Raw genomic sequence first — 13,400 nt, 5'->3', positions numbered from 1 at the left:
TGTCCGAAGAATGAACTTTTTGATTGACTTTGTCCTGAGTGGATGTTGATTATCTAAAACTAAGCAGGTGACAAATGTCAGTCGGTTGCTAATTACTTCCTCCATTTCTCACCCCCGCCCTATCCCACTGTCGTTCACGTTCCGTCTGATGCCTGCCTTTTCTTGTCGTTTTATTATTGATTGATTTAAACATCAAAACTTTTGTAAATTTTACGTTTAGTTGGCTGCTTGGCAGTTGTATTTAAATACCATTTATTTCCCATTAATTTTGCATTTACATTTTTGTGTCCATGTTTTTTCTTCTTCATCTTCTTGAATTTTTTTTTCCTTTTCTATTATTTCTATTAATGCATCATACACCATGTCGGGTTCATGAATTTCATGTGCTAGTTTGGTATTTTGAATGATTTGGCCTTGATCATTGTCTTTCTCACATCCTCTCTTCATACAAGATGTTTCTGCCTTTTACACCCAGAGCAATGTGTGTTCTTTTTTCACCTTACTGGAAGTTGCTGAAGCACAGATTCCACTGATGAAATTGAGACGACGTTCTGTCTCGTGTCTATTCACACTTGTTCTCTGAGAAATAAGCCTCACACCCACAAACCCATTGTCTCCACATTGCAAATGTTCTCATCTGGTCAGATAAACATTTGGTGTTAAAGGGGAATCAATGAACATGTGGTAGTGTCCTTTGTGCACTACATTAATTACACAGTGCTTCCAACATGAAGAAAAAAATGATGCAGAAATAAGGATACATGAAGTATTTAAAACCAATATCTATCATTATTAATGTTCAAGTGATTTTCGCCTTAATCGTAGTGTATTAACTGACTGTTTGATTCTTGAAGCATTCTTGTCTGGCATGCTTCTCTGTGTCATTGTGTCAAATTTTCCATGCGTCTTTGTCCACATCTCTCTTATTTTCTTGTCCTTTTCTTTGCAAAGTAGTTTAGTACATGTGGCCTTTGCTGACATTGTGTCGGTGGTGTGTTCATTCCACCTGCAAAAGAAAATGCATCATTCTAAAATTATATTATATTTTACACGTTTCCAGTTGTCTTTAGACTTCAGTGTTTTACCATGTGTTCCGATGATTGGAAAGGGATCATTTTAACTTCTTCATAACTGAAAAGAGATACGGGTAGAATTGGAACAGAGTTAGTCATTATGAATCCCTGGTCACTTCATGGGGTATATGTGTGATACTGTCCGTCTGTTTTTCCTCTGTGTGTGTGTGTGTGTGTGTGTGTGTGTGTGTGTGTGTGTGTGTGTGTGTGTGTGTGTGTGTGTGTGTGTGTGTGTGAGAGAGAGAGAAAAAGTGTGTGTTTTTGTGTGAGTAAGAGAGAGAGAGTGTGTGGGTGTCTGTTACTGTTTGCGTCTGTATGACGTGTACACACATATGCAGCTGCGCCTTTGTGCACCCGGCTTTATACAAGTTTTGACTTCATTGCTATTCAGGACAGAAACAAGACTACACTGTGAGCAACATTGAGCAGGAATTAAGAATGATACACATGATGTTTCAGGGAAAGATCTTCATGTGGGTGGACATATTCCCCAAGTCTGTGGGACCCCCTGGTCCTCCCTTCAACATTGCGCCCCGCACAGCCAAGAAGTGAGTAAAATCTGTGGTCACAAAAATAGTTTTCAAACTCTTGAAGATGTCATCATGCTGTCTATGTGGCACTCGAAACTCTCACCATCAGGTGACACTGAGAGTTAAAAAGCCCATTAGCGCAGAAGATTTCCCAATAAAAGCAGAGTGGTAATGATAAGGTCAGATAACGAAGGGAAGAAAGGGCTCTAAATAGACCAACTCTGGTAATGACTCTGTCGGTTTGTATGGGTTGCGAAGAGTCAATACTCTTTTAGTGAGGCAAGCTTTCTACACGTGCTCCTTGTCCACGTGTGTCAAACACACCCCTCACTAGTGACTGGCCTATAACATCACGTGGGAAAGTTTGACTCACTAAAAGCAAGAGTATTCACCCTTTCTCAACCCATGTAAACCTGACAGTTATTTCCTAACATTGTGTATTTCCACAACAGTAAGGGAGACTGTGCCAAAGCAATCTAAGATAGTAAGGCAAGGCAAGGCAAAGGTTATTTTTGTTAAAACCTAGGGTTACATGAATTTGAAAAACAATTACATTTGGACTAACAAGCAACTTTCGTCCTCACTTTTACTACCATTTTCTTGTACTGTGCTGTAATGGTGAATGTATTGTGTGATGACGTGTGGCTGTTTGTGACCGTGAAGGTACGAGCTGCGTTGCATCATCTGGAACACAGTGGACGTCATCTTGGAGGAGGAGTCCATCACAGGGGAGAAAATGAGCGACATCTACGTCGTTGGCTGGATGTCCGGCATCGAGCAAAAACAAGAGACCGACGTCCACTACAGGTGGGTGGATGTTCATTTGTTCAGGATGCACTTGCATGTAAAACCATACACACACACATGCACGCCTTGCACGCACACGCATGCACACTCACATACACACACACACCCGCACGCACGCACACACACACACACACACACACACACACACACACACACACACACCCGCCCGCACGCACGCACACATGCACACACACACACACACACACACACACACACACACACACACACACACACACACACACACACACAAGCAAACAAGAACTTTCTGTTATTAGACTTAGGCTGGTTTTTGAGATGCATGTGCAGCATCAAGTTGATACGAAATGAATGCACTTGTAGCAAACACACAAACAAACAAACACATTTCTCTTGGATCAGGGGAAGGCTGATTTTAGATGAGTTTAATTTGTGTGAAAGTTTCTTACCTTTTGCTTCTTCATTTTTTATTTTTTATTATTCCTCATTTGTTTCTTTCATTGGTTTAAGGCATGTTGTTTTACTGCTTGGTCTGCGCCTTTGTGTTTTAATGATTTGCTTTTGACTCCAGGTCGCTGGACGGAGAGGGCAACTTCAACTGGCGCTTTCTCTTCCCCTTTGACTACATGGTGGCTGAACAGACCATGGTGGTCAAGAAGAAGGTACTGGCCCTGTCTTAACTTTCATGTTCAAAGTGTTATTTTCTGTGAACGCTATTTTCTGTGAACGCAAGTGTTTCCCATTGTCAAAACTCGTACCATTTCGCTGAGTACAGTGTTGTTCCCAGACACAGTAAACAATAGGTCAGTTGGACCTGGATTCAAAAATATATAGGTCAATATGTCCTGCCCGCAAAAAGATGTTGCGTCAAAAGACATTCCATGTATCAAAGCTATCTTTGTTTGTGATATGGAAAAGAGATTAGAGAATACTGTCTCAAACTTCCGTTCTGCTTCTAAACTAGTCTGTAAAATATGTGTTGTATCAGTTTAAATCATATCATAGTAACAATGTGTGTCATTCATTTACAAAGTGCACAGGAATTGTTTCAAAGTGATGATTGTCCACCGCAATATCACTTGAAAATCAGGGATCTAAGAATTGTAGAGGCTTGTTGACACTCCACAGAGAATACCACTTTAAAGCTATGAAAAAAATATTAATGTCTCTGCCTGTCCACTTGCTTATACAGTAGAACCCCCCTTTTAAGACGTCCTCTACTTTAAGACCATACTTTTTTCAGATTGTCTCTTCATGGTCTCCGTTGTTTGTTTGTTCGTTCATGGGCTGAAACTCACACGGCTTTTAAGTGTATGACCGTTTTTACCCCGCCATTTAGGCAGCCATACGCCGCTTTCGGAGGAAGCATGCTGGGTATTTTCGTGTTTCTATAACCCACCGAACTCTGACATGGATTACAGGATTTTTTCGTGCGCACTTGGTCTTGTGCTTGCGTGTACACACGGGGGTGTTCGGACACCGAGGAGAGTCTGCACACAAAGTTGACTCTGAGAAATAAATCTCTCGCCGAACGTGGGGATGAACTCACGCTGACAGCTGCTAACTGGATACAAATCCAGCACGCTACCGACTGAGCTACATCCCCGCCCCCATGGTCTCCGTAAAATAATGTACCTCCTTTTAAGACCATACTTTTTTCAGATTTTGAGAGGTCTTAAGGGGTTCCAGTGTATTCCCTGAGCTAAGAGTGATTGTTTTGTGTAGGAACACTTCTGGAGCCTGGACGAGACGGAGCTGCACACGGTTCCCATCCTCATGGTCCAGATCTGGGACAACGACAAGTTCTCTGCTGACGACTTCCTGGGTAGGATATGCATGCCTCCATCATCAAAAAACAAGAATTGTAGGTTATTGGAACGTTTTAATTTTTGACAAAAAAACAAAACATTAACGTTTTGTCAATAATTAGACGTCCCAATAACCTACAATTCTTGGTTTAATGATTCTGAATGTTGGAACGTTCGCAGTCTATCTGTTTTGGGATTTATGCGTGCCTCCTTTTTCTTCCCCTTCTTTTTCATCTCCGCCTCCTTCTTCTCCTCCTCTCCATACTTCCTGTTGTCTTCTTTACCTAGGGCATATTCAAGTTTTCTGGTTTGATTTTGAAAGAAGTAGAAGTAAATTTATTTGTGAGAAAAAAATCAAAAGCTTGGGGTTAGCAGAGAAAGAACTTGATGGACAATATAAAAGAATGGACAGGCCTCATCATATCAAAACTCAGCTTACCAGAGACAGAACTGGAGAACAGTTGTAGTTGTTTCAACCTGTGGGGAGTTAAGGTAAAAACACAGAGATGATCCCACCCATTTTGATCGTTTTTAAATGTCCCTTTACAGGAACGATGGAGTTGAACCTGAACTGCATCCCGCTTCCGGCCAAGCGCGCCAAGTCCTGCAACCTGAGCCTGTTGCCAGACATGCAGGGCGTGAACCAGATCAAGACAGGCAACCTGTTTGAAATGAAGCGTCTGAAAGGATTTTGGCCCTGCTATAGTGACGAGACTGGAGAACGTCTCCTTACGGTAATTCATTCTTTAGTCATCATTTTGTGATTCCTTGTTTGTTGGAATCATAAACTTAGTGAGACAGATCGATAATAACAAGATCTTAGAAACCAAGGGAAGTAAGCAATTTATTTAGCACATTTCCTTTCCTTTATTTCTTAGATCTAATCCTTGTTAGAATCATAAACAAATGAGGCAGAATGCGAATGACAAGATCTAAGAAACAAAGGGAAGTAGCACTCTATATTTAGCACATTAACTTCCCTTTAGTTCTTAGATCTAATCCTTGTTTGTTAGTCTGCCTATTTTGACAGCTTTCCTTCCTGGTTTGAAGCAAGGAATTTCAATTACAGCGGCACTGATGCATCTTTTCTCACAATTGAGTGGGAAATAACCTGAATACAAATCTTTTCAAGAGAAGTGAGGTGTTTGTCACATATTTGAGATGAGACTTCTAAGCTTTCTGTTTGAATACAATCAAGAAAAAGTTGTTTGGAGGGAATGGTTTTCACAGTGGTAGTTGTCAATATTACAAAGTTAAACAAGTGGTTGTCAAAGTAACAGAGTTGTCACTGTGATGATTGTCATTTTTACAGTTATCAGAGTGGTTGTCATAGTTACAGAGTTGTCACGGTGATTATTGTTACAAAGTTATCTGAGTGGTTGTCATAGTTACAGAGTTGTCACTGTGATGATTGCTACAGTTATCTGCATGGTTGTCATAGTTACAGAGTAGTCATGGTCATGATTGTAACAGTTATTCGAGTGGTTGTCATATTTACAGAGTTGTCACAGTGATTATTGTTACAGAGTTATCGGAGTGGTTGTGATTGTAAGAGAGTTGTGACGATGACTTTTGTCATGGTTACAGGGCAAGGTGGAGATGGAGCTGGAACTGATCCCGATAGAGGAAGCAGAGACCAAGCCGGCGGGATTGGGACGGGAGGAACCAAACGCCAACCCAACCCTAGAGCCCCCCAAGTAAGTGCAGTGCAACATCATAGTCGGTTGTCTTTAGCCTTGCTGTGTCTCTCTGCTTGTTGATGTCTTTCTCTGTAACATTTTGTCTGTGTGCCTTTGTGTGTCCTGAGCTTTTTGTGCCCTTTTTTCTTCACAGTGCTTTTGTGCCTCTCTTTGTGCTGATCTGTACTTGTCTGTGTCTTACTTATCTTTGGTGAGGCCTTTTCTCTTTTTCTTGTTTCTATTCAGCCCAGTGGGCTAAAAGCACAAGGAACACAACTTGGCAATGGAGCAATCACTGGCTCACCCATACACATAATAGAGCTTCATACCTAAACATGGCTCTCAGGCAAAATACAAATAAATAAAGATCATTGGGAACAAAAACATTTCCATGTACCCACATAGAGTTGATCACAGTGATGTTGAATGTACCCACGCTTTTAACACTAGTGGGGCCACTTGGTACAGAGATGACTTATTCATGCAATATAGGCAGCTGTACTCTGTCTTCAGAGGATACAGTGATAATCTGAAGCTGATTTCAGGCGGCCAGAGACGTCATTCCTGTGGTTCACATCCCCGTTCAAGACGCTCAAGTTCATCATCTGGCGCAACTACAAATGGGTCATCATCGGCTTCATCGTCCTCCTCTTCTTCCTGCTGCTCATCGCCCTCTTCATCTACTCCTTCCCCGTGAGTACTCTGCCACTTGGGGCGGCTTTTAATGCTGAAAAGGCCCAGTATGTCAAATCTAACGTTTTTACCAGTTGTAAAGTCCCTCAAGGCCTTACTGCTGCTCAAAGAATGGAAGCCAATTTTGGAGTTTTGTCATTATTCACTTGTTGCAGCAACTTTCTATTACAGGTGCAGGATGTTCATATTTTGTTGTATGTCAACTGTGTTGAATTTAATAATAGTATCAGAGGTGGATCAAGTTTTTACCAGATTGTTTGTGTAATTGTAAAGGTGTTATAAGTTGGAATCAACCTGTCTTTGTTGGTAACTGTGGATTCATTGTTCTGTCAAAAAATGATCAGCAAAGCAACAATTTTATGTTTGGACCAGCTTCGTTTCCTGATTTCACAACCATCCTGATTTTGCAAAGCAATTACCAGTTTGCTGCACTGAAGCCAGTCTCTGAGCTCATGAGGTGTGATGTATTGTGTATATTGTACTTTTTGTTGACTTGTCTGTGACTGTGTGTTTTACAGGGAGAGGTGTCGAGATGGATAGTGGGCAACCCATCTTAGAGCAATCAACCCTGGCCTGTCCGTCTAGAGCACCAGTGTCTTACTCGGTGTTTGAAGTGTCGTCCCTTGACGTCCATCGCCCGCCGACCCACCTCCTCTCCTCCCATCTCCACTCTGCCTCTGGTCAGCATGGGATTAGAGGCAGACTGCATACACCCTCGTGCACCCCTTTTTAATCTTGTCTAACCTCTTTCCCTGTCCCATCGGAAGCTCATTTATCAGTACTCCTGGCTACTACAGCTGTTTCTTATTCATGTGTAGCTGAGGTTGGTGCTTGACTGCCAAGCCTCAGACTGGCCGTTCAGTTCTGATCATGGACTTAGTCATAGATTGACAGACGCTGGTTATAATCATTATATTTTCACAATGTAACAACCTACACTCTACATGAAAATGCATCTTAGATGGCATTGTCAGAACTGTGCTGAAAAAAGGATCTGAAAACAAACATTTTTAGACACAGCTGCATGTGATGTCAGCCAGTGCTTTCCAAATTCCGGTTGTGCTTCAAGTATTGTGAAGCAGAAGTAGGCCCACCCCCCCCCCCCCCCCCCCCCACACACACACACACACACACCCTCTTAAGAGACACCAAGCCCTTTCTTAAATGATGAAGCCTAAATCCTTGTTCAGTCATTTAAATCTTACAGGCAGATAGTTTAGATGTTGACGAGCATGGGCGAGTGTTAACTGATGCATCCCTCTGCTTGCTCTCCCTCTCTCAACAACAGGGCGAAATAGCTCACCTGATCACCACTTTCATGGTGGAGCGCTTCGCAAAACAGTCCCCCGTCTTGGAGGCCTCTTCTAGTGAACACATCTTAGGTGAGGTAGAGGAGCTGAAGACTGCTGTGACCCCCAACAAGCCCAAAGTGTCTCATGAGTCCAAGAAAGCACGAGATACTTGGCACGCTCTGCGCCCCAGAAACCACCATCCAACGTGGGAGGACTTATTTTACGACACGGAAAGATGAGGTCCAACAGCGCGTACTATCTGCGGTGAAACTCAACTGGCAGCCTACTCGCACGTCGGATGTCTGCCCACCAAGGTCAAGGTCGGGTGATCTTCACGCCAAGGTGACAGTGAGCCTCTGCTTCCAGCCCCATGCAAGTAGAGACAGAGGTGGTGGAAAAGCAGTCAAGGGGTGAAAGGAGTATGTGTTGGTGAATGCGATTTGCAACTGCTCTGCACATTGGGTTCCAGGTCCATCAAGCCTGTCTGTTTTGGTGTAATTGTCACACCACGGCCTTAGAACTGAGATTTTGACTCGCGTTTGTATAAACATGGGTCCATGTCATTATCACAGTAACGTACCACAATGGCGCACGCTGGTATCATCACTGACATCAGTCATTAAAAAATGTTAGCTCTGTAATAATCCCCATAGTCGATCAGTTTGCTTCTTGGACATGAAAAATAATGAGCCCGCTCCCTGAAAAGCTCCATGGAAGTTTCGTCACACACAGAAACCCTTTTGGGACTTGTTCATTATGATGATGTACAATTACAGGCCTAATTGTCGACAATTGCTGATATTGGCACTATTTTGGATTTTATAGTTTGTCCACTAGCAAGAAAAATCTATTCTGCTAGTCATAGCAAACCAGATAATGGCACAAAATTAGATAGCGTCTGCATTTGAGGTCAATGCACAATGTAGCACTGGGGTGTTGTTTTTCTTGTTTTTCTGATCATAATGGCACAATGTTATATACATATTTTTTCTACTGGTGAGAAAAAACTATTTTGCTAGTCATGTTAAACCATCTGGTTGTGAACCATTCAGTGGTAGTCCAGCTTGCATACGTGCCTTATAGATGGAGTCAAAATTGCACAGATTTTCAACGTTGATACATTCAGGACAATATTTTCATCAGTCATTGAAATAAGGACGCATTTTTAACATACAGAAAAGGCAGGGAATATGTACAAGTGAAAATGCTGCTGCGGATTTGTATCGATCTTTTGTAGTGTGCCAACTTCCATCACTGAATCAACAGATAGTGGAAAAATAAGCATGCATAAAGAAAGATGACTGCAAGACCATGTTGCTGTATGACTTTAAAGTTGACCCTGACAGGCTTATGTTGATGTTTTATTTGACAATATTGGGGAACACCTATGTTTTGACATGAAGACATGTATTCCATGACTTGTTAATAGGAAAATAGCTGCTGTCCTTACACAGCAGAAGTGCTGCATGCATATTTGTGATACATTTTACAACTTGTTTACGTCTTCCACTACTGACCAACGATCATACGCTTTCTGGCTTATTTGTCAGGGCAGGACCTGTCATAGCAATACTTTTTTAGCATATATATACGTATACACTTTTTTTAAACAATTTTTTTTTTAGTTCTTTGGTTTTTATTTTGTTTTTACTTGCATAATTAATTGTCCGTCATGTAACGCTCACCAAACTGTGCCTGATATTTTACTTTTCGTTTTTACACTCCCTTTCCCCTTCCACTTTTCTTTTTTTGTTTCATTTTGAAAGTGAAACTGTCTTCAAAACTTTTTTTTACATTATCTATCATGCTTCAGATATACGATATTGATTCCTTTCATAATTAATTAAGTGTCTGTGCATGTTTTGCATTTGTGATAACATCTTTTTATCAAAGTGACAGTAATGGTTGAATCAGTTCACGGTTTGTGCTGACTCTGAATTTCTACTGCACTTCTCTTATTTCTATACAACTTTATGCATGAATGATCACACTTTGCTCATTTGGCATTTGCAAGTGATGTAGGCACCCTACTCACAAAGCAATATGTACTTTACTTTTCTTGTTTTTGTGTTTGTACAGTGTGTTGTCTATTCTTATGGAAAAAGAAGCAGTTTACTCGATTGCAAAGGAACTTGAAAAATTGGGTTTTTGATCACCATTGGTACAGCTGACTGTAAGGATCTTTGTGATTGTTTGCTTGTGCTTTAAATGATCACGGTCTGTCTTCAGATCACAAAAGTATCTGTACTTAACTGTAAAGGTGCAGTTGCTGGGTAGAAAGGGTATTTTGTGAGTGGAATAACAATAATGGCAAGAGTCTCAACAGCAGTAGCTCCCTGTCACTCATTGCATTAAACTTATACTCTCAAGAGAAAAACAAAATCTGCTACATTAAAGTTTGATTTCATTTTCATTCAAGCAACAGCATCACCTTGAAGCTTGACATAAGTTTTTTTCTTGCTTGATTCAGGTGAAGACTCTTTCCCTCCATTTCATGGCAATCTAGTGTTTTTGTGCATGATGTTTATGTATATACTGTGCATGTAAACCCTTCTCTTCCCTCACCATTTTTGAGCGTTTTAAACATGGCTGACTCAATTCATAGGAAGCATGGCTAATCCTGTGTTGCAGTGTCATAATGACATGTGCAGAGACATATTAATTCTTTGACATCAAAATACTGGTGAGGAATTAATTACATTATCGGTAGGTGTGATGGCATATTACATCCACCAGCATATTATTGACATCTCTATTGATCATTGTTCTTGAGGCCCTTAATTATCTTTGAAGGAAAACTATTACATGTATGCAGGTTGTTTTGTTTTTCTTGTAGAGCTTTGAATTTTGGTATCATTATAGGCATCTTTCACTTACTAATATTTGTGTGTGTTTTCATGAAAATACCACATGCATGGTTATTCGGTTTTTGTGTGCACATTAATCTTCTTGACTGAATTTATTCTATATCTTTACTCTATTATCTCGTTTGCATCAGCTTTTCTTTTACATCTGCTTTTTCGGTTTATTTTATGGATATATATACACATGCTTCTGGGCATATATACATGATCTTGTACCTTGTTAAGAATTGTTCTGTTTGCCACCTTGCTTTTATACACTCTATATGACTGTGTTAGAAGTGTCTGTGCAGTTAATTGCAAGACATGTTTGACATTGTTTTGTACTTGCATCTTTGCAGTACACATTTTTTTTGAGGTTATTTTATTTGTTTGTCCTATTTTGTTGAATTTTTGCTCTTCGTTTGCATGGAAAGTCATTAGTGTGAAGGCGATCGATAGAGTGAGGAGCAGTCATAGTGATCAAATAAAAGGCTCACAGGCAAAGTGGTCTGTCTCCAAACTTAATAAGTAGTGAAGAAAGAGAACGATTAACAAAATTGCTGTTGTGTGGAAGAAATATCTGTTCTTAACTATCACACAAGATATTTCACTCGAGATCATCTTACATTTGAGTAACCTTAGAAACTATGGAAAAATTGAAAGATATGTTCTTCAGCATCCTAAAGTTGTTACAATTGGAGTCAGGCCACTTTGCACCTCTCCCATCCAAACACTGACAGTGCTGGGAATGGTAAACTTGTATGGGATATAACAACCAGGATAATTTTTCATAAACTCTAATGGAGACTGGTGATCAAAAGCCATATTGACGGGCTGATGTGATGAAATCTTATTACATGTGAACAAGACTGAAAGACGGAGAAAAAAATCTCCAGACTATACTTATACTGGTGGTTTTCTGCATGAATGTATCTGGTGTGAACTTGCACGTAATGGGTGATGATAAATTGTAACCCCTTTCCTCTGAAGTTCAAGCAATATTGACATTTACCAGAATTTTTTATTTTGTTTTTAGCAGAATGGGAAACTGATGATATATAAGAGAAAAGCATTTGTTCTTGCCTGCTGTGACTGTTAAGATGTGCAATAGATCAAGCTCGTCTAGGGTTTTCAAGGGTCAAACTGTAGCTTGCCAAACAGTTGTTGATCACGCTTTTCATGATGGGTTTTGTTTTGTTTCCGAGCATGGTAATGGTTTCCCTTTCTTCTGTTTTCATTGTTTGCCGTGTCTCTGTGGATTTTTTCTTTGTTAGCTTAATTGTTTGTTCTCGGTTGGGTATATAGCTGTCTTTTCTGAGGTCTGTCTAATTAAAGTTGCTGAAATAACCCCACCACTCCACAAAGCAGTAGATTTCATGCATGCTTCAATTCCCACCTCACCTTGTAAAATCGACAACTTCTCATGTTCTTATATCATTTAACCCTGTTATTTCTTTTAACTTGCATGTTGAACAATCACGTTGACGTTAAGTAGATCTAAAAAAAAAGTGTTTGGTCACAGTATGAAAGTGTTAAATTAATGTAAAAACCAATGTTATCACTTTTGTCTGCGTTATTCCCTTCTATAAATCTAGTTTGTAGAATATCTTATTTTCTAAACTCCCTTCCCCTTATACTTATAGCGTCTCCTTATATGTTCTGTCATTTTGATAGCAGATGTTTAACTTTGCACACAACTACTGTGCTAGCTTTTTCTGCATTAGTTTTAATAGTTTTGTTGGTTCAAAATTCTGAAAATGACCACAGCTTCCAAATCCAACTGCATTCCAGTCAATTACATATACATGTAGTTACTTGTTTTACTAACACATTTTAGGGAGCTGAGATTTGTGTCACTTACCAAGTCTTTTTGTGTGTGTTGAAAATGGTATTGTTTCAAAATGATATTTTAGTAAAAGTCCTTCAGGGCCTGCTACAAATCAAAACGCATTTTCATGACACTAAAAAGGCAAAAGCAGGTTGACTCCTGCAACGCTTAAGAAACTGATATTTGGCATTTTTATCAACATTGTGATGATTTTGGTATTTTTGTTAATTGAAGGCTTTTATCGTATAGTACACACCACTGCGAATGTTTGAGCATTAATTAGTCATGCCCTTTTTTTCTGTTATACATTTGTTGTTTGAGTAGTGATTTTTATCTTTCAGTGGTGAAAATATTCGGTGTTTAACTTAATGTATCTACAGAAAATGTAGGGGAGAAGGTATATTTTTTTGGATACTGTGATAGGTAATAGGTAGAACACATTTTAAATAGTAGTGAATAGTAGTAAACCAATGTCAGTTCCAGTGGGGGAATTGTTTTCTAGCTGGGTTTTTTTGTTGGACAGATGTTAAACGTACACATTTTGTTTAGTCATTCTTTGTGCTTGTAACTTTCCCCAATATTTTATTCTAATAGTCGTACTATTACTTCTATATACATATGTATATTGCCAATAAAACCAATCTAATACTTGAAGCAAAGTGTGTGTGGATCCTTGGCAGAATGAGTTAAATATGCTTCATGCAGCTCTTCAACACGATAGTTTAAATACATTGTTAAAAGGATAACTAGATTCCTTACTGTGTAAAGGAAGATGTAAATAATCACATCTCTCCAAGCTATAACAAGGAATAATCTGAACATCTTTTCGCTTGGACATGCACAACAATCAGAGAGGGTGATTTTTTAGATT

At 39.8% G+C, this 13,400-nt stretch overlaps 1 protein-coding gene across 3 annotated transcripts in view; it reads left to right on the top strand.

The window, feature by feature from the left end:
* Window positions 1-13,188, top strand: part of LOC138981786 (myoferlin-like) — a 121,838-nt gene extending 108,650 nt beyond the window's left edge. For all 3 annotated transcript variants that reach the window (XM_070354864.1, XM_070354865.1, XM_070354863.1), the window contains exons 46-53: window positions 1,533-1,621; window positions 2,267-2,410; window positions 2,958-3,048; window positions 4,112-4,211; window positions 4,744-4,928; window positions 5,782-5,891; window positions 6,419-6,566; window positions 7,855-13,188. In XM_070354864.1, the coding sequence (XP_070210965.1) occupies window positions 1,533-1,621; window positions 2,267-2,410; window positions 2,958-3,048; window positions 4,112-4,211; window positions 4,744-4,928; window positions 5,782-5,891; window positions 6,419-6,566; window positions 7,855-8,097 (1,110 nt within the window). In that variant the 3' untranslated portion in view covers window positions 8,098-13,188. The remainder of the gene's footprint in view (window positions 1-1,532; window positions 1,622-2,266; window positions 2,411-2,957; window positions 3,049-4,111; window positions 4,212-4,743; window positions 4,929-5,781; window positions 5,892-6,418; window positions 6,567-7,854) is intronic.
* The last annotated feature ends 212 nt before the right edge of the window (window positions 13,189-13,400 follow it).

Source organism: Littorina saxatilis, linkage group LG12, assembly GCF_037325665.1.
Source record: "Littorina saxatilis isolate snail1 linkage group LG12, US_GU_Lsax_2.0, whole genome shotgun sequence".
Taxonomy (NCBI): Eukaryota; Metazoa; Mollusca; class Gastropoda; order Littorinimorpha; family Littorinidae; genus Littorina; species Littorina saxatilis.
This window is presented reverse-complemented; position numbering and strand designations above follow the sequence as displayed.